This window comes from Heterocephalus glaber, unplaced genomic scaffold (genome assembly GCF_053883595.1).
Source record: "Heterocephalus glaber isolate CG9 unplaced genomic scaffold, H.glaber_assembly_v1.0 deba00001452, whole genome shotgun sequence".
Taxonomy (NCBI): Eukaryota; Metazoa; Chordata; class Mammalia; order Rodentia; family Bathyergidae; genus Heterocephalus; species Heterocephalus glaber.
In genome coordinates this window covers 20,498,678-20,519,329 of record NW_028258302.1, presented here as the reverse complement: position 1 = coordinate 20,519,329, position 20,652 = coordinate 20,498,678, and the positions used below count along the sequence as shown (strand labels likewise).

The 20,652-nt window shown below is 37.2% G+C and overlaps 1 protein-coding gene across 43 annotated transcripts in view; it reads right to left on the bottom strand.

The window, feature by feature from the left end:
- Window positions 1-945: 945 nt before the first annotated feature.
- The window catches only part of Hp1bp3 (heterochromatin protein 1 binding protein 3), a 34,362-nt gene continuing 14,655 nt past the window's right edge, over window positions 946-20,652 (bottom strand). For 28 of the 43 annotated variants that reach the window (XM_087215056.1, XM_087215066.1, XM_087215063.1 and 25 more), the window contains 9 exons: window positions 18,688-18,831; window positions 17,897-17,977; window positions 16,889-17,043; window positions 12,825-12,915; window positions 9,170-9,235; window positions 7,786-7,945; window positions 5,820-5,931; window positions 3,404-3,523; window positions 946-2,752 (listed from right to left, as the gene is read on the bottom strand). In XM_087215056.1, the coding sequence (XP_087071182.1) occupies window positions 2,458-2,752; window positions 3,404-3,523; window positions 5,820-5,931; window positions 7,786-7,945; window positions 9,170-9,235; window positions 12,825-12,915; window positions 16,889-17,043; window positions 17,897-17,977; window positions 18,688-18,831 (1,224 nt within the window). In that variant the 3' untranslated portion in view covers window positions 946-2,457. The remainder of the gene's footprint in view (window positions 2,753-3,403; window positions 3,524-5,819; window positions 5,932-7,785; window positions 7,946-9,169; window positions 9,236-12,824; window positions 12,916-16,888; window positions 17,044-17,896; window positions 17,978-18,687; window positions 18,832-20,652) is intronic. The other 15 variants (XM_087215076.1, XM_004850490.4, XM_087215062.1 and 12 more) reach the window with 1 other exon arrangement.

The window sequence follows — 20,652 nt, the reverse complement described above, 5'->3', positions numbered from 1 at the left end:
GAACTTGGGACTTCACACTGAGCTACAGCCCCGGACTTTTTTATTTTGACAGAGGGTCTTGCTAAATTGCCCAGATTGGGCTAGGGATTTAGCTCAGTGGTTTCGCTGCCTGCTGCGCAAGGACAAGGACCTGAGTTTGATCCCCAGTACCAAACAAACAAACAAATAAATTGCCCAGGTTGACCTTGAACTTGTGACTTTCCTGCCACAGCCTCCCAGAATGCTGGAATTACAGGTGTGTATTACCACATCTGGTTCAATAAATCTTTAAAAAACCAGTATCATAAAACAAAAAGCAAAAATCACCCAAGTTTTGATTCCAGATGAGTAGAGAACTGATAGCACAGGTACCTAACATCCATACTATTAGTGTCATTACCTGCCCAAAAGTACCACAGAAATTAGAATTGTATTACTTTCTAGAAACTAAGGTGTGATGCAACACACCTAAAAGCCCAGCTAACTCATGAGGCCAAGGCAGGAAGATCCCAGGTTTCAGGCTAGCCTGGGGTACTTAGTGACATCCTGTCTCAACATAAAAAGGGCTGGCGTTGTGGCTTGGCACTCCCTGGGTTCAATCCTGAATCTCAGTAATTGTTATCCTTTGCAATGTTGTAAATTTTTTTTCCAGTCCAAAGATTTATTTGAACATTAAACATTCATTGAATACAAAAGACTGAACTCTGTGACCTTAAAAATAATTAATACAAAATGATTTGTTAAAATCTTTTTGTTGTTAAAATCTTTGAGTAATTAAGTAACCAGTATTCAACATATCTACAAACATCATTTAACATCAATATAAATTCAAAACTAAATGAATTAGAGTGTGTATTTAAAAAGGAAAGTGATGGTGTCCACTGGCAGTAGAAGAGACTGTAAGGGCAGCACTTAGCTACTTCTAAGGATGTATCAGAAACTTTTAAATATAAGCTACAATTCAGCAGCTTTTAAAATTTCATGTTTATTCATATTTTTCAAAATATATGTACATAAAAAAGGAAGATTTACAACAGGAAAGACTGCCTTACATGCAACACAAATTTCAATGAGTGCATGATGGGATCACACATGATTATGATCTAATTCAACCCAATCTTCTCAAGTCCATTTCCCAACCACACTCAAGCTGCAGATGGGATCCCAGTTGACGATGCAAGTGGAATGAATATAAAACAAACACCTTTCGCCTCTGGCAGCCCTCAGGGGGCCAGAAGATGTATGCCAATGAGTTTAAGACAATGAAAATGTCAAGTGCCATAGGGAAGAGAAACGATATCCAGAAATTGGTATTTCTCAAGTAGAAAGCTACTACTATTTTAACACAACTTCACAATACTAAAACAAATACAAATAAAAATGGGTTAGGCAGTAGGGCTTCATTTGCTTTTTTTCTTTTTATTTAAAATAGCTCAAAAAGGAAGCCAATTGCTTGATATCAAAAGTGCTATGGAAAGAAAGGGGGAAAAAAAATCCATAAATGAATCTGGAATCTATTTTATTTAAGCGTACTGTATGTTTTTCCACCTAACATTTCTACATTTGTAACTCTCCAACATTTCCTCATAAAAAAGGCAAACAGTAAGTGACAACTCATGCTTCAAATATTAAAAAATATAAACATTTGATCAAGATTTTGTTTTGATTTTCAGTAACACAGGTGACACTGGAAACTGGATTCAATATATTCCTGTATTTCCCCTGCAGTCAGAACCAAGTGGTGTAAAGAACTTGTGCTTGCTGTGAAGGGAATGCAATCCTCTGGGCCAGTGGACAATACCTTCAGGTTGGTCAATGTGGAAAGTGGCCCGAAGGAATCGTGCATCTTCAGAAACAAATGTGATTACACTGTTTTAGGCTTATTTCCAAAGTTGTCTCTGTTCATAGTTGGAGAGAGAGGATTAGTGGAGTAACTTTTATAAATAAGATTATTACAGCTATCACTGAAGTCACCAGGCAGGAGGTTTTACCATTCAGTCAGTGCTACACTGCTTCCTTTTTACTTCCAGCACCTGACCAGCATCCTGTTCTTGATGCATTCTAAAAATATAAAAATCTTTACAACTGTTTAGGTAAAACCAGGAGAGGGAGAGAGGGAAAAAGACAGAAAGGACCGGGGTGGGTAATGGACGGGATGACAGACACTAAAGCTTACCATTAAAAAAAAAAAGAAAAAAAGAGGTTAGGTAGGAGGGGCAAAAAAGACAAGTACAGATTATATAGTTTAGGAGACCCCCAGATTATTGCAGAAATTAAAATGATTGGGGAAGGGGTAGGCACCAAAAACAGCACCTAAAGCTAACAAATGCCTAAATTGGTTTATTATATTCCCTCCCCACAATGTTCATATGGGAGAAAAAAAGATTCTTGTAAGCATCAAAACTAAAAACAAATGCACACTGACCTTATAAAATAAGATTTTGAATTTTATGATGATACCCTTTCTTGCTATAAAATTTACTTTTTTGTTTTGAAAGACTTCTTCATGGTGGATTTACCCTTGCCAGGTAATTTCACTTCCTTTCTCACACTGGCTGCAGGCTTCTTTGAAGAACTACCACTAGGTTTCTTGACAACTGAAGGTGAGGGTCTGGCTTTCTTGGTGGGAGTTTTGGCCTTAGGAGGGGGTTTCTTGGGCAGGGGCCTAGCTTTCCCCCGCTGAGCAGCTGGGACTTTAGGTGCAGGCCTAGACCCTCTCTGCTTCATGGGTGCCACTTTCCTTTGGGACTTGGCTGGAGTTTTCTTTTGCAATCTGTGAAAACAAAACAAAAGCAAAGGCAGTCACTCAGCACATGAAAGACTTTGCCAGGACAATCAAATGCTTTGTCTAAAGAGAAATGGCATACATGGATCTCACCTATGTTAAGAATAGGAACATGACTTAGTTTTTCACTAGTGTTCATTAAAATTGCATAAAAATTCAATCAATTCATAGAAATCTACCCATAATTCTGTAGATTTCCTAGGAAAATATGGAAGTATTTTTAAATAACTATGGATACAGGTTTTACCAAAGGGTGCATTATGTATTCAATTTGCTTCAAATTTCAAATTCAGAGCCCCTGAGTTTTCAAGACAGGATAAATTCAAATGTTACACTAAAAGCCTGAGGAGAAGCCTGAGGAGTGAACATACTTTTCTGTGTTCAGGACCTGGAAGCATCAGTATCATTTTATACTCTTAAGATTTTTTTTTTTGTACTGAGGATTGAACTGAATTATATCCACAACCCTTTTTATTCTTTTACTTTGAGACAGGGTCTTGCTAAACCACTCAGGCTGGCCTCAAATTTGCAATTCTCCTGTCTCAGCCTCTCAAGTAGCTGGGATAACGTGCATGCACCACCAAGCCTTGCTAAAATATTTATTACCCTGCCCAACAAGAATTTTCCACACATCCACACCTTCGCTTAGGTGGTGGCTCTTCATCCTCAAAGTCTTCTTCTGATGACTCATCTTCATCTTCATCTTCATCCTCATCTTTAGAATCATCTGGCTCTTTCTTTGGAAATAGAACTCCTGGGCTAAAGGAAAAAAAACCCACCACAACAAAAACCCAGAAGTTCCATACAGGACAAGGAAAAGAATGTTAACCCATATTCTTCTCCCTGGACATTTCTCATTTGTCTCCACTCTCTCAAAAATACGAAGTTAGGTTACAAATTTCAGGTTATAATTTAACCTATTTTTGAACAAAGTCAGGACAAATTATGAAAAGTCCCAGACCATATCTTATTCCCTTCCTACCATTTAGTAAAACTGATCCTTACTCATGTTTGTATTTTTATTTTGTTTTGTTTTGTTATGGGGATTGAACTCAGGACCTTTCGCTTGCAAGGCAGGCAGTGGAACCACTGAGCTAAATCCCGCTCCCTTTGTTTGGTTTTTTGACAGGGTCTCACTATGTATAGTAGTGCAGGCTGGCCTGGAACTCATGGTGATCCTCCTCCCTCAGCCTCCTGAGTGCTGGGATTACAGGCATGCACCAGCATATCATCACTCATGTATTTAGTAAGCATTTATTAAACTCCTGTATCTAGCACTGTGCCAGACACTAAGTACACAGCAGCCAATGGCCTATAAGAGAGTCTGCATAGCAGTCTAGACCTTTTGCTTTAACAATACTGGCAAAAGCCAGAAGTGGTAGACACCTGTAATAACAGCACTTGGGAGGTTGAGGCAGAGGGATCATGAGTTTGAGCTCAGCCTGGGCAACTCAGTGAGACCCTGTCTAATAAGTTAACAAAAATAAATAAAAAGGGCTGGGGATGTAGCTTAGTGTGAAGGCCTTGGATTCAATCCCTAGTACCGCAGAAACAAAATGAAATTGGCAAAACCCCTCAACATTTAAATATTGTCAAAGTTTTAGTGAAATTCAGCAAGGATCCCCTCAGTCTTGTCTTTCATGTTAGAAATCTTGATCCTTTTGATGAATATGTCCTTAAATTATAACATTTTATGTGTATGACTTAAGTATTCAATTTAATAGTTAGATGGGCATGGTGGAGAATACCTGCCATCTCAGCTGCTCAGGAGGCTGAGGCAAGAGAACTACAAGTTCAAGACCAACAAAAGCAAATTAGCAAGACCACGTCTCAGAAAAAAATAAAAAGGCCTGGGAGTGTAGCTCAACACTCCCTGGGTTTAAATCCTCATTACTAACACCCCACCCCCCCAAAAAAAAGAAGAGAGAGAGAGAGAAGAAAGCTTAATGTTTGCAAAATTAAAGTATTCACTCAATCAAGTATCAAGTAACTTTTTTTTTTTTTTTTGGTACCAGGGATTGAACTTGGGACCTTGTGCTTGCGAGGCAGGCGGCGGAACCACTGAGCTAAATCCCGGCCCTCAAGTAACATTTTTATACACGAATAATATAAGAAAGTTACATTGTAGCGTTGCTAAAATAGGGTCTTAAGTGGTACAGGCCATAGCACTTTAGCAGGAGTGAATGCGTAAGAGAACAGCATCAGTGCACAACACAGTGCATGGCCAAGAAGAGGTGTTTCCTACATCTTTTTGTTGTAATAAATAAATAAATTATGTACAAAAGACAGGTTTTCAAATAAATGTCCCTCCCACCTGCCTCACAAGCACAAGGTACCAAGTTCAATCCCCTGTACCAAATAAATGTCCCTGTCTCTAAAGTATGAAGGCAGAATTACGGTTCTTTTTTTGGGGGGGTACCAGGAATCAAACTTAGGACCTCACGCCTGGCTGGTAGATGCTGTGCTGCTGAGCTACATCCCCAGCCATTAGGATTCTTGAAAGCAGTCAACATTCTTGCCACTTGTTACTGGACAGTTATGACTTACACGTAATTCTCTTGAAAGTCTTCTATCATTATAATTAAAAAATATAAAGAAAGAAAAAAAAATATATAAAGAATGAACACTGAAACAATTATCCAAAGATCTCGAAGAATCCAGTGGTTGGTTTCAGCAATAGTTGGTTCATAATAATAAGCTCTAGTAGGAAAACAAAAACTTCCCTGTGCTTATGTGGGAACTTTTTTACTCTAAATACTGCTTGAGGTCTTTATGTTCAAATTATTTCCAGTTCAGTATACAGTAACGAGGATAAAATAAATTAAACGAACCCTGTAACTCAGAGTCAGATTAAAAAAAAATTTTTTTTGACACAGGGTCTCACTATGTAGTCCAGGCTGGCCCTGAACTCACTCTGCAGCCCAGGCTGGCCTTGAACTTGAGACAATCCTCCTGCCTCTGGCTCCCAAGCACTGGGATTACAGGCATGCAACAACGTGTCCAGCAGATGTTCAATTTATAATGACCAATGCTTCATTTGGGGTTAAGTGCTCACCTTGGGTAATAGGGAAAACAGAGTTGGAAGGTGCCACTGAATCCTTTACCAGAGATCTGCTCCATCCACCCATTCTTTTCACATTTCTGCAGAGTTTTCTTCAGCAAATGCACTGAACAAAAAATTTAGGAATGAAAACAGTTATCTAGTTATTCAGATTTGGTAATTCAACAACAATTACATGTCCATTAATTTAATTTCCTAGCACATACAGTAGCTGACATGTGTTAAGGGAATTGTGTGATCAAAAGTATGAATTTAGTTCACTAAACATTTATTCAGTGCCCATAAATTTGGCAAAATTATTCACAGAAAAAGAAATAGGAGTCTATAGAGTAATTAAAAAAAAAAGAAGACTTGGACCAGGGATGGAGCTCAGTGGAGCACCTGCCTGGCAAGGACGAGGCCCTGAGTTTGATTCCCCATATCAAAAATAAATAAATAAATAAAAGACTTGACCCCAGAGGGATCAAGTGACTAGTCCTAAGGTAGCACAAAAATGGTCAAGAGGAGACCTAAAGTAAAATATTACATGTTTTCCATTCATTCAAACATCCACTGTGTACTTATTCGTACACAATACTGGTACTGATTATCATCTAGGAGAATTATCTATAAAGATGAAGAAAAATGCCTCATAAATTAGCAAACAACAACAGAACAGTATCATGGCTCCTTAGGGCTTCACCAATCTTATCTTTCGTACAAAAAGATAGGACAAACATATGATGATTTAATGTCCAAATACAGCTGCAAAATCAGTGACACTGAAGAGGTTAGTAATTAAATGCACCTTCTAAAACATTTGGCCAGCCAGGCGTGGTGGCACACACCTGTAATCCCAGCACTCGGGAGGCTGAGGCAGGAGAATCACTGTAGCTCCAATCCAGCCTGGGCTACATATGTGATGAGTTTAAGGTCAGCCTGAATTACATAGCAAGACTTTGTCTCAAAAAAACCAAAAACAAAACAAACAAAAAAACAACTCACATTTGACCAAAAGAGAGAATCACAAATAGCCTACAAGGAGTAAGAGGTACAAATAAATACAACATATATCTTTAATATAGTAGGGAAAAGATAAAAATACAAGTTCTCAAAGTAGATAGGAAAACAAAGCATTCCTAGGTAACATGAAAAAAATACATATTCATATGTTAAGTCAGTATTAAGACTTCAAAATTTTTAAAATTCAAACTAATTTATTCTGGTTTGTAGTTTCTATTACTGTTTCCAAATTCCTCATCCTATATTCTTGTGTGGCAGTTCACTGAGAAGTTCTCCATCTCATCAACCAACAGTGTATGTGAAAATGCTGTTAAGTATCTATAGACTTAGGCATCTAATCCCAAATCACTACTTCCTAAGGTAAAGACTACTGAAACAGAATATTCTGTTATAGGGCTAAGTCAGTAAGAAATAATCTAAGTAGTAAGTATTCTAAAACCCTGGGTTGGTGTCAAGGTGAAATTTATGTATTTTAGTAACTATTCAGAAATAGGCAAAAATTCACTATAATTGAGAGGTGTTCTGAATTTAAGAGAATTACCTAAATTACAGTAAAGACAAGTATCAGAAAAAAATCTTTGGAGCAAAATAAAATCAATTTCCGATCAGTAGTCACTGTAAATTATGGATAAAGCTTGACTTCTTTTTTTGTGGCACTGGGGATTGAACCTGGGACCTTTGCACACTGAACTATATTCTCTTTTATTTTTTTGACACAGGGCCTAAGTTGCCCCAGCTTAAACTTGCAATCCTACTGCTTCAGCCTTCCAGAGGGCTGGGGTTATAGGCATGTGCCCTTATACCTAGCTTTTCTTTTTTTAAATGGCAAGTCTGTAAAGCTATTCTTTTGGTTTTCATACAGTAGTTAATGGTTTGATATCAGTAGCATGATCTCTAAAGTATCCTCATAAGAAAATTCCTCTAACCAGGGTTAAATGTACACAGCTCTGACTCTTACTTTGATAATTAGAATTGGTCCCTGGGTGGTTCTCCAGGACATACTTCTTCAGAGCAGTGGTGGAGCAGGTCTTCGGCTCATTCATGGCAGCAATGGCAGACAAGATTGCATATTCCATTGGGCTTCCACCAAGCAGGGGTTTTTCCCCTGACTTCTTCAGCTGTTTTCCAAGGAGGAAGAGAAAAGCATCAAGACAACACTCCCAATGCAGCTCAAGACAAGACTCCTCTGCACCAGGTGGGTCGGAGTTCCTGCATTAGCACAGATACGTTTTACAATAAATTGTCAGGTTAGGGACTTTCTCTTTTCACTCATCAGGTAGTCAATCTAACTGAGGAGTCTCAACCCTCTAAAGGATTATTTTCTCCTTCCATCTATTCCTCTGTCTACCTTAAAATAACAGCGAAACTAATTCAAAAGATATGGACAGTTCCACTCCAATGAGTAGGTTAACTTGCTAAACCCCCAATAAACTAAGATTCTTTGGAAAATATTTCCTTTTGTTGCATCTGAAAAATCAAAGTTAATAATAAATACTTTTTTAATACTATGAAGAAAATAACAAAGGAAAAATATGATAAGTATGTAGAGTATCGTATAATAGAAAATTATGTAGTGTATTTAAAGGCTGAAAGACTGAGGAAAAGAAGCATTGATAAGGGCTGGGGATTTAGCTCAGTGGTTCCACCACCTGCTTCTCAAATGCAAGGACCCAAGTTCGATCCCGGGTACCAAAAAAAAAAATAGAAGCACTGATAAGAAAAACAGAAAAAGAAAAAATATGTTCTACAATGTAGGTACTGGTTCTTAAAGAGTGGTTCAAAAATACCTGGAGATTCTTAAGACCATTTTCAGAGGACCTAAAGGTCAAAACTATTTGAATAATAAAACACACAAGTGATCTATCACACCTTTTATTGTGCTGACAAAACTGCTGCCATACTACCACAAATCAAGGTAGAGGCACAAAAATGTTTGAGTATTTTCTTCTTTGTCACATACTTATGGTTTTAAAAAAGAAGAAATTTGTTTTACTTAAGAAGGCCTCTGAAGGTGGGAATGGTGGCACATGCCTGTGATCCTAGCACCCTGGAAGGCTGACACAGGATGATCACAAGTTCAAACTCAGCCTGGGCAACTTTGACACAGAGGGACTCTGTGTGAAAATAAAAAATAGAAATGGCTGTAGGTGTAGTGTGGTGTGAAGTCCTTGGGATCAATCCCCATTACTAAGGGAAAAAAAGTGTTTGATGAAGCAGTAACAATTATTTTTAAATCTCAACCTGAATGCATGTCTTTTCAATATTCATGGGATGAAATGGGATGACGCAGAAAATGTATCTGCTACATACAGAGGTACGATTGTGTCCTTAAGGAAACTCACCTGTGTGATTGAGTTGTGAGCTGAACTAGCCACATTTGTATGGAATTTCCTTTTTTCTTGAAGGAACTGATAGATAAACTATGGTTATTCAGAGTTGAAGATCAGATAAATACTACCTTGAAAATGAATTAAGTGAGCTTGTCACTTCAAGAAAAACAATAGTAGGGGCTGGGGATTTAGCTCAGTGGTTCCGCTGCCTGTCTCACAAGCAGAAGGACCCGAGTTCGATCCCTGGTACCAAAAAAAAAGAAAAACAATAGTATTTGTTGCCACTGGCAAAGGTCCGTCTTTCCAATGAAAATTTAAATCCTGGAAAACTTTCCTATCTATCACTGTGAAACTGATAGCCTCTTAATACTCAACCATCAATTCTTACAAGATCAGTGGCTGATACCAATGGTTGTGAAATTTTGTTACTGTATGATAAAATGATAGTATTTGAAAATTTTGCATAATTCAGTAAACCCTTATTTTCAAAATATCCAATGCACTGAGTTACATCATCATCATCATCATCATCATCATTATTATTATTATCCACTCAAAGATAAAGACATGGGCCAGGCATTTAGCTCAGTGGTTCCGGCACCTGCCTTGCAAGTCGAGTTCAATCCCCAGTACCAGAAAAAAAAAAAAAAAAAATCAATGAATTTTAAGGTAACAGAGTATAAAAAGCTCACTGATATGGTTTCAGGTTCCATGTGGTAACTAACTTTCAAGGAATTACCATAAAAATCAATGTAACATCATATTAACAGAAAAAAAACAAAAATAACAAAACAAATAACAGCAACAACAAAAAAACCAAAATACAACCATATCAATAGAGGAAAGGTATTTCACAAATCCAACAGCCATTTATGATAAAAATGTTCAAAAAACCAGTAATATAAAATTTCCCAACAAACTAGTGATACAGAAGGGAACTTTCTCAACCTGACAATAAAGTGGGGGACAGTGGTGCACACCTGTAATTCCAACACTCCAGAGTGTGAGGCAGGAGGAACACTGTGTTCAAGCCCAACCTGAACTGCACAGTGAGACCCTGTCTCAAAATCAAAACCTGATAATAGGCATCTGTGAAAAATCTACAGTGAAACTGGGCATGATGGCTCATGCCTATAATCCCAGCACTCTGGGAAATTGAGGCAGGAGGATCATGAGTTCGAGCCCAGCCTAGACAACTCAGACACCCTGTTTCAAAATAAAATATTAAAAAAGGGCTAAGGATGTAGCTCAGAGCAAAGGCCTAAGGTTTAATCTCTAGTACTGCAGGAATTTAAAAAACCAAAAACCTGAGGGTAGCTTAATGGTTAAAGACTAAAAGCTTTCTCTCTAAGATGGAGAACAAGGCAAAGATACCTGCACTCAGACCCCCACTGAACACTGCACTGCACTTGGGGTTCTATCTAGAGGAATTAGACAAGGAAAAGAAGTAAAAGACATCCAGACTGGAAGGGAAGAAATAAAACATTTTTAAAGGCAGATAATATTATCATGCATGTATAAAATTCTAAGGAATTTACCAAAAGGCCCTACCAGAACTAGAGTAAATGTGTTCATCAAGGTCACAGGATACAAGATTAACAGACAAATCAATTGTATTTCTACAAGTTAGCCGGACAATCTAAAAATGAAAATAAGAAACCAATTCCATTCATTACAGCACGAAGAATAATATATTCAGGAGTAAGTTTAACAGAAGAAATTCAAGATCTGTAAACTGAAAACTACAAAATATTGCTAAGAGAAATTGCATAAATGAAGAGATGTCTGGTATTCATGGATAGAAAAACTTGACAGAAAGTAAAGGATAACAGTTCTCTCCAAACTGATCTACAGATTCAATGCAATCTCTACCAAAATTCTACCCCTACCCCAAGATGTGGGTCTTAAGATTAACACAAAAATGCACAGGACTGAAAATAATCTAAAAACTCTCGAAAAAGTTAAAAGAGGATTTATAATACCAAATTTCAAAACTCACTATAAAGATACAGTCAACAAGACTGTGGTGTGATGACATTAAGGATTCCCATGTAGACCAACAGAACAGAATTGAGTACAGAATTAAACCTTTATAGTAAACTGATGTGTGACAAGGTGTCAAGACAATTGAATGAGATAGTGGTGCCAGGAAAATTGGATACCTACATGCAAAAAGATGAATTATAACTTACTTCGTATCATAAACAAAACTCAATACAGAACACAGGCCAAAACTACACAACTCAAAGGAAATAATAAAACTCTTAAAAAACAAATGAGTGTATTTTTGTGATCTCAAGTCAGGCAGTAGACCAACGACACCAATTTAAAAAACTGATTATGAGACCTCATCAAAATTAAGTCACAGAATTAAGTCTGCGCTCAAAAGATATTTAAAAAGCCATAGAATAGTAGAAAATCTTTCCAAGTTATATTATCTGATAAAGGACTTCCCATCAGTACTTGAGAAGGTCCCACACATGCTAGGGTAACCACTCTAGCACTGAACTGAACTACATGCTGTGTGAGCCCTTTTCATTTTGAGACAGGAGAGGTCTTTGCTAAGCTACCCAGGCTGGCAAGAACCTGCTACCCTTCTGCCTTGGCTTCCTAAGTAGCTAGCGTTACAGTTGTATGCAACCATACAAGGCATAAGGGATCTTTTTCAGACAATAGCAATGTCCTAAAACTGAACTGTGGTGACAGCTGTATAACTATAAATTTATCAAAAATTCACTATTATAAATTTTAACTCAGAGGCCAGGGATTTAGCTCAGTGGTTTCGCTGCCTGCTGCGCAAGCGGCAAGGACCCGAGTTCAATCCCCAGTACCAAAAAAAAAAAAACCAAAAAAATTTAACTCAGAATAAGTATACCTTATGGTTTGTAAATTGTACCTCAGTAAAGCTGTTAAAAATCTATGTACCATGGGGCCAGGGATTTAACTCAGAGGCACCATGCCTGCCTTGAAACCACAAGGTCCTGAGTTCAATCCCTGGTACCAAAAAAACCCAAAAACAAAAAAAAACTATCTACCATTTGTTGAGATTTGGTGTAGTATCAAACAATATTATCCACAAGTATCTGAATCTTTTTTTTTTTGATACCAGGGATTGAATTCAGGACCTCGGACTTGTGAGGCAAGCATGGCACCACTGAGCTAAATCCCTGGACTCAAGTATCTGAATCTTAAAAAGTTATCTTTTTCTAACCACATTTTGTGTTAGATTTTCTTCAAAGGGCCAAAATATATTGGAAGAGGAAATAGTCAACTTCTATTAAAAACATATGCAAAAATGTAAAAAAGTGCCCCTCTTCTCAACTAAAACATTTTTTTGGGGAAACATTTATACAAACATGTAGTTTTTGTTATTTTTATTTTATTTTATTTTTTATTTTTTTGGTACCGGGGATCGAACTCGGGTCCTTGAGCTTTTGAGGCAAGTGGCGGAACCACTGAGCTAAATCCCCAGCCCAATAGTTTTTGTTATTTTTAAATGAAATCAGTATTAAAAATTTTTGTTTTAATTTCTAATACAGTAAATATTTAGAGGCATCTCAAACAAAAACACTGTGGGGTCCTCAATAAATCTTTAGATTATAAAGGAGGTCTTGAAACCCAAAACTTTGAGAATCACTTGTCCACAATCAAGCTTTTAGTCTCTAACCTGGAATGTCCCCGAAGCACCTTTGCCAGTTATTTGTTCTAACTGGCCTCTCTCTACTGCTCTCTGCAGAGCATTCTTCAGCAGCTGAGGCCTGCAGAGAAAAACAGAAAAAGAAAAAAAAAAAGTGATAAATATATGAATTAAAGAAAAATATAAAGAAATAGGTCCAACTTATTCCCCAATCTAAAGTTCTGGGATCTATTATATGTAGTAATTTATTAAAATGAATAAAAAATAATACCAAATGGCTAACATCTTTAACAAGGAACATTCCTTTTATTTTTCCAAGCAAAGCCGCTAAGTCATTACCTGTATATACAGAACCAGTTTTTAAACTCCCAAGGCATTCCAAAAACCCATTATTTATTACCACTGGACCACAACAGTGACTGGCCTGCATAATCAAAGGATGAACACAGTCTCTATGTGGTCCAGGCTGGAGAAAGGTTTTGATTGGTCAGATCAGTCAAATGTAATGTGTCAAGTCAGAAAACTGACTTGAAAAAAACAAAACAAAACAATTATAAAGATTCATTCCAGACACCTAAGTACATCTAAACATGGACTGGATTTTAGATGGAAAGAATTATTTTGTTAGGAATGATGGTTGTCTGACTTTTTTGTATATATTTGAGCGCTTCCAAAACTGAACCTCTAAGAAGTAGTAATGGACAGGCATAGTGGCAAATGCATGCAATCCCAGCTACTCAGGAAGCTGAGGCAGAATAACTACAAAGTCTGGGCAACTTAGCAAGACTCTGTCTCAAACAAAGTAAGGGACAGGGATGGAACTCCGTGGTAGAGGGCTTGTCTAGGGCTGGGAATTTAGCTAGGTGGTACCGCTGCCAGCCTCGCAAGCACAAGGGCGATTCCCAGTACCAAAAAAAAAAAAAAAAAAAAAAAAAAAAGAGGGCTTGCCTAGCATGTTTGAGGCCCCAGGTTCAATCCCCACTACAGGGAGGGGGGGTGGGTGGGTAATAAGGCAGCAGTGCCAAACCTATGATACGTGCGCCATAATCAGCTATTTGTAATCACTGAAAACTGTGAAAGGTTTAGCATCACTGGTATAAGAACTCTTTCCACCATGTGAAGATACAAGAAAACAGAACCCAACCTCGATGACACCCTGATCTCAGACCTCTAGTCTCCAGAACTGTGAAAAACAAATTTCTGTTTACAAAACAAAACAATAATAAAGCAATCAGGGCAAGCCTATAGTGACGACATCAGAGTAAAAATTTGAGGTAAAGAAAGTAGGCTGCGGATTTAGCTCAGTGGTTTCGCCACCTGCTGCGCAAGCGCAAGGACCCGAGTTTGATCCCCAGTACCAAAAAAGCAAAAAACAAAACAAAACAAAACAAAACGAAAGTGGACGATGTGTGCGTGGAGGGGGTTCAGGCAAAGGGAAGAACAAAGGTAAAGGCTCTGAGGCCAGTGAGAGAGTTAAGAAGAAACAGATGTACAGTGCCTTGCAAGCTGTTTTTTATTTTTTTAGTACAGGGGATCGAACTCGGGTCCTTGTGCTTATGCAGCAAGTGGCGAAATCACGAAGCTAAATCCCCGGCCCTTGCAAGCTGTTTTAAACAGTCTGTCTTTAACTGTGAGAGGGTTGGGAAGCCACTGAGGATTTGAATATAAAGGTGATATGACCTTATATTTTTAAAAAGTCTTATTAGTACTGTAATGTTAAGAACATACTAAAGGAGAGCAAGAAAAAAGCAGGAAGAAGTTACTATTTGTGTTCTAATATGTGAAAGATGATAGAAGAATGGAAAAGAGTAGCAGCAGTGGAAGTGATAGCAACAATATATTTTAAAAACAAAGCCAAAATAACTGCTTATAGATTAGATGTACATATATGAGAAGACATCAGTATAAAGCCAGAATTTTTAGTCTGAGCAACTAGAATGATGATGATGCCACTAAGATTGAGGCACAGACTTTTTCAGAAGACGGGGATGATAATCAAGGGTTTTTTGACATGTAAGTTAGACATCCTAGTGGTGATGCTGAACAAATATCTGTATATGCACCACTGAGTTAGAGGAAAAGTATGGGCTAGATTTATATATTTGTGAATTTATATGTGTATATAGGTGGTTCTTTAAAGCTTTATAAGTGGAAAGAATTACCAAGTGGGTAAGGACAGAAAATACAAGAGGCCTAAGCTATGCAGAAGGCACCTCAGGTGAATCAGAAATCCTAAGGAGCCTGAGAAAAGAGAGGTGTAGGGTTGGAGTAAGACATCAGAAAGGTACAGTATCCTAAAAGGGAAGTGAAGAAAATGCATCAAGTACGGGGGAGTCAAGTGTGCCAAATGTTGGTGAGAGGGCAACAAGAACTACTAATTCATTACTGAAATGTTCAATATATATGTCACTTTGATGCTAAGAGGAAAAAATAGTTCAGGCAAAGCAGTGGGGATAAAGTAGGAGGGGAGAAATTGTAGGTAACAAGTATAGCCAACTCAAATATATATATTTATATATATGTATTTTGAGCAGTGCTTTACTTTTGTGGTGCTAGAAATCAAACTCAGGACCACACTATGCTAAGCAGGTGATCTACCACTGAGACACATTCCTATCTCTGACCATTCTTAAAAAACGCTTTTTCTTGCTCTTTTGTTTGCCCAAGCAAGTATGACTGAATTTTAGTGTTAACAGTACTGTGATCAGAGGTAAACAAAATCAATATGGTTGATAAAAGTACACATGCTGAGGGGGAGGTGTTACTATTAAAAAAACATGGACGGCCAGGGCTTTAGCTCAGTGGTTCTGGCACTTCCCTCACAAGTGCAAGGTCCTGAGTTTGATCCCTGGTACCAAAAAAAATAAAAAAATTTAAAATCATGGAAAAAGGTCTTCAGGTTCATTGGTATCTTTGGGTTGACAATTCATTATTGAAAGGCAAAGTTTAGCTGGGCTTAGTGGTACAGGCCTGAAATCCCAGGACTTTAGAAGGCTGAGGCAGGAGGACTGCCCCGAGTTCCAGGCCAGTCTGGGTTACACAGTAAATTCAAGGTGAGCCTCAACACAGTGGGACTGTCTCAAAATACAAAAGCAAAAGAAAAAACTGGAGGATATGGTCTCTAGTCATCAAAAAGTAAATGAAGGAAACTAAACATGAAATGTATTTCCACCTTTAAATGAATCATACAGTGCATTTCTGACCCATAGTTGTGTCTGCCCCCTATCATATCATGGCATAACTAATTTCAAAATTTCTGCTTTTATGATTTCCATTTCTTTTGCAATTTTTCACTAACTCTTTAATTGGGTACTCTCAAGAACACTAAGGGAGCTGAATATGGTGGTATATATGCTTGTAATCCCAGCTACTCGGGAGGCTGAGACTGGAAGACTGCAAGTTTGAGGCTAACCTGAGCAATTTAGTGAGACCCAGTCTTAAAATAAATAAAAAGCCTGGGGATATAGATCAGCACTCCCTGAGTTCAACCCCTAGCAGTGCAAACAAACAACACTAAGTGATACTCTGAAAATGTTACTTCTGAGCTGAAAGAATCTAAGTGATATAAGTAAATACCAGTATTAAATTATATCAAGACAATGTGCATTAAATAATCTTCTGCAGAAAGAACTCTGGACTAAATACAGTTCTTCAAAGGTTGTCACAACAAAGATCTCCCACAAACACACTCAAAACTGACAAATTAATGTCTGCATCAATCCACATATGAGCAAATATGACAATCTAAATGATTAGTCACCACAGGGCAACTATACTCTATCAAAGATCTTATACAAGAATTATGTGGTTTGGTTTTTAAGAACTTTCATGGTCTCCTGTAATCCCAGTACTTGGGAGGCTGAGGCAGGAGGAACACTGTGAGGTTGAGGCCAGCCTGAACTACATAGTGAGACCCTGTCTCAAAAACAAAACAAAACAAAACACAAAAAACCTTCATATATGAAAAGGAAAACATAATGAAGCAAAAAAACAAACCACTAAAAAACGGTTTCAATTTAATCTATTTCCTTTTTCATGGAAAAGGGGCTAAGGGATTAAAATCACATTTTAAAATCTAGGTCAATGGATAATACCTGATGTCCACTCTAAGCTTAGGGTAATACTGAGATACATATTTCCTGATAAGACTGTAGGAAGCTTCTTTAGGTTCACAAAGACGAGTAAAGGCCAGTGGGAGGATATCCTCCAATTTTACTTGTGGTTCTGGATCCACTGCAGAGCTCCTCTTCTGAAATGTAATAGCAAAAGTTCATGAGATTATAGAGCTTTCAGTTCATGTTTCTACATGTAACTTAAAAGTTTCTTTAGCTGACCGCCAAATGAACTGCCAAGTGGAAAATTCATTTTTTCCCCCAAAATTCAAATAAACCATTACCATAGTGAAGTAAATGCAAATTATGTGGCAATTTCTTTCAGATAAAAATTTCAAACAGAGAAAGTTAATAATACACATAAATAATAGACTTTATTCAAAGGACTTAATTCAGTCTCAGCCTTCAGTAAAAAAGAATGAAGTGCAGCATCAGAAACCGCTACACAAAAATTCAAAATATTAGGAAGCTTTATTTTAAAATAGCACAAAAACCATCAGTTATAAAAACAAAGGTACAGAGGAATTTTCATGATTCTAATTACTGACATAGATGAATAGCATTTCACTTTATTACTACAGAAGTACTTTACATAAATGAATTTATTGTCTTGGAGAGGGGGATGCTCATATTTACAAAGAGACATAAAAATTGGCTCTGAAGAGGTTTTAGACCTAGTGTTGAGTAAAAGTGTACTTGTACACCTCCTCTAGTTTAAAAGATATTTCACCAAGAACAGAGTAATTCATATAGTTGCCAATAATTCAATATAAGGCATTTAAGGCCATGGACTTAACTGGGTTGGACTGTTTGGATCTGCACCCTGGCCATTCTACATACTAGCTGGGCAAATTACTTACAACCTCTCTAGACCTTACTAGAAAGGCTGCACTTTGCATAGTGGCAACCACACAGTAAGAACTTAATAAATGCTGCTATCTTTAAGAGCAATAGTATTTTAGTACTCAAACTCTGGTATAGACATCTTACCTTTCTGTTTCTGGATTTCTGAGATGTTTTTCTTGATTTCTGGACCACAACAAAACTTCCAGATGCACCTTTTCCTTTTACCTAAATTAAATTAAGTTTTATTTAAAATTATTCCAATACCACTGCCTGCCTTGCAAGTGCAAGGACCGGAGTTCGATCCCCGGTACCAAAAAACAAACAAAGAAAAAAATAAAGAAAATTATTCCAGCATTTACACTTGTAACATTACATTAGACTAAAAGAATTATAGGTCACAATGATAGAGCTCATAAAAGTGCCATTTAACTCTTCAGAGAGAAAACAATGGAAGAAGAATCAAAAGACTTGGGATGAAATCCTTCCTAATTATGGTGCCACTTTAGCTCTTCAATAATGGATAATCGTAACCCTTTGAGGTTTTTGTTTTGTTTTGAGATAGGGTCTTGTTATGTGGTTCAGGCTGGCCTTGAATTCACTACGTAGACCAGGTTTGCCTTGACCTTGTAGTGATCCTCTTGTCTCAGCCTCCTCCTGAATGCTGGGATTACAGGGATGTACCATCATGCCAAGCTCCCTCTAAGCTTTTGTTTGCAAAACCGCAAAACTGAAGAAGAATGCTATTGTCATATTGGGTTAAATAAGTGTTCTAAATATAGACTTAGTACAGTTGATACACAAAATAATCTTATTTCTGTTCCCCCCCCCACACACACACTGCTGGGTATAAAACCTAAGCAAGAATACTAGGCACATGCTCTACAGCTAGCTTATCCCCAGGTGGAAGTAATCTCAATTTCAACAATAAATATTACCTGTTTGATGACTCCTCTATTTAATTCTCTTTTCAGTGCTTGTTTAAGGAGATAACCCCTTCTCTCCAACTCCAAAGAAGGATACTTATGGATGATGTATTTTCGAATAGCAACCACTGATGCACCACTCTTCTGGAAGCATGCCTAGAAAATTATCAAACCACATACACTATTTTTTTCTTTTCTTTTTTTTTTCTTTTGGTACCGGGGATCGAACTTGGGTCCTTTTGCTTGTGAGGCAGGGGGCGGAACCACTGAGCTAAATCCCTGGCCCCACACACTATTTTTTATTAGAAAACGACACATTTTCAAAATAAAATATTTTCAAAGTGAACTTGACAACAAATGATAAAAATGGCAGGAAAGAATGAATAGCACTTCAGATAACATCAGTTCACAATAGGTATAAAGAAATACATAATTATAAAATATTTCTACACAATGGAGTACTACTCTGCTATAAAAGATAAACTTGAGTCATTTGTAGGAAAATAGATGCACCCTGAGGCCATAATTTTAGGTGAAATAAATCAGACACACAAGCTTAGAAATTGAATGGTTTCTCTTTATGAAAAACCCAAAATATAAACAAAGAGCAAAATAAAAGAGAGATAATTGGAACTAGGAGGCAGGGCTTCTGCAAATGGGAAGAGACCAAGAGATGAAAGGAGTTGGGAGGGAGGACAGGGAAAGGAGACACAAAAAGCATTACGATGTATTATGTACATGTACCAATTCCCCACAATGAATGTAATTATTAAATACTACAAACGTACTAAGAAAAGTAAGTTAAAAAAAACTTTGGCAACAATTTTAAATTGTTCAAAAACACATTAACATTCAACTAAGAATGTCTTTCCATTTTAATTCTATTTTATATTTAGAAGATAGATCTTCTGCATTAAAATGAGAGCAGAACTTTTCCATCATTTAGAGGATTACAAGTCTGATCCATTTCAAGGAATGAATTTTATTGCACTAGGACCAATATTTCTCTGCAGACTATGAATATCAGTAGAAAGGAAGCATAAGTAACTCTAAACAAAACTATGTTTATAGATGGCAGTTTTAAGAGGAGTTTTGAGAAATAAGGTATTCTACTCCATTTGTCCAAAGGCCAGGGGAGAATTAAGTATCTCATTATGCCACAAGGGCAGCAAATGTTTAATTTTTTTCAAATGTTTTAAATTTTGAAGCACACAGAAGTAGTATCTGCTATTTACCTAAAGGGCTAGTCCATAAATTTTGGGTTGCTACTGTCTATGAACTGAACATACTCCCTTTTATGTCACTTTACATATGCAGACAAGGAAATATAGTAACTCATAGGCAGATGGACCAGAAAAGAATGTACAACATAAAACAAGTTGTGTTAATAGAGATCACCTAATATAAGTAAATGTCTCTGAGCTACTCAACATACTGAAGTTTATTTCTGATCCTGAGAAAACACAAAGGAAAGCAAAATCAAGCAATCCTTTGCTCAACCAAACTGGTAATGAGATGGAAATGGACATCAGGACTTCTCTTTCATATAAAAAATGGTTATTAGTGGTCTAAAAAAGTCATAGTTTGTTAATAGTGCATGAAACATTATTACATTTTATAATCACATGATTTGTACAAATACATATAGTCATTATTCAGTACAGGCCAAACTTTTATTGCTCTAAGTTTTTGTTCTACTGTTTTAAATTTTAAGACCCTTCTTCATACTCACTATAACCCTGGTCCTTCAAACCTAGGCTGAACGGACGTGAAAAATCCTTGAAGAAAGGTTATACAAAGAACAGAGACCTCATTACAGCCAAGCTATCTAGACAAAGTTTGTTTTTTGTGGCACTGGGGAACTTAAGGTTTTCACATTGAGCTACTCTAACCAGCCCTTTTTAAAACTGAGACAGCATCTCACTAAAACTGCCCAGGCTGGGCTCAAACTTGTGATCCTTTTGTCTCAGCCTCCCA